Source organism: Eurypyga helias, unplaced genomic scaffold (assembly GCF_000690775.1).
Source record: "Eurypyga helias isolate BGI_N326 unplaced genomic scaffold, ASM69077v1 scaffold21780, whole genome shotgun sequence".
In the NCBI taxonomy this organism is placed as follows: domain Eukaryota; kingdom Metazoa; phylum Chordata; class Aves; order Eurypygiformes; family Eurypygidae; genus Eurypyga; species Eurypyga helias.
Window position 1 is genome coordinate 1,109 of NW_010225305.1, and position 676 is coordinate 1,784.

The 676-nt window shown below is 60.8% G+C and overlaps 1 protein-coding gene across 1 annotated transcript in view; it reads right to left on the bottom strand.

Moving 5' to 3' along the window:
• Positions 1-95: 95 nt before the first annotated feature.
• The window catches only part of RNF115 (ring finger protein 115), a gene marked incomplete at its 5' end in the record, with an annotated part of 7,013 nt that continues 6,432 nt past the window's right edge, over positions 96-676 (bottom strand). The window contains 2 exons of the mRNA XM_010149109.1: positions 96-227; positions 310-425. Of these exons, the coding sequence (XP_010147411.1) occupies positions 96-227; positions 310-425 (248 nt within the window). The remainder of the gene's footprint in view (positions 228-309; positions 426-676) is intronic.

Sequence of the window (676 nt, forward strand, 5' to 3'; positions counted from 1 at the left end):
TCCCTGCTACTCGGGTTTTCCTTGGGAGTTATCATACAACGGACATCCGCAGTGACGACGTTCCGGCCGGAGCCCCCGCGGAAGCCCCCCGCCCGTCAGAAAGTCCATCGGTCGTGTAGTTGGCTTGGGCTGCTAAAGCCGTTGCTCGCCGACGCCTCCGGGTTCGGCGTTTGCCGGGTGGAATCTTCCCCTTTCAAGCTTTTCCGGCACACCGGACACGTGTCGTGCTGCAAGAGAAACGCCGGGGGGGGGTTCAGCGGAAATGCCACCGGAGCGGGCGCTATCCCGGCGGCGTCTCCGGGCTCTTACCAGCTCTAACCAGGGCACGATGCAGTTGCTGTGGAAGAAGTGATTGCACGGGAGCTGCCGAACCTGCTCCGCCACGGCGTAGTCCTCCTTGCACACCGGACACTCCAGACCCGTATCTGGGAGAGGGGGGAAACAGGCTGCTTTAGCGCTCTGGGAATACAAACTCCGACTTCCCAAGGCACCAGCTACCGGGGCGGCAGCGTTCAGGCATCCAAGAAATTCCTTGGGGGTCTCCAGCAGCAAAAAAAAAAAACCCCAACCCCAAAACCATCAAATCAGGGATGTTTTAGCCCAAACTTCCTCGCCCGGAACAGGGGCAGCTTGGCAAGGCCGGCACGGGACGCACACCCTCCCCCCTTTTCCATGA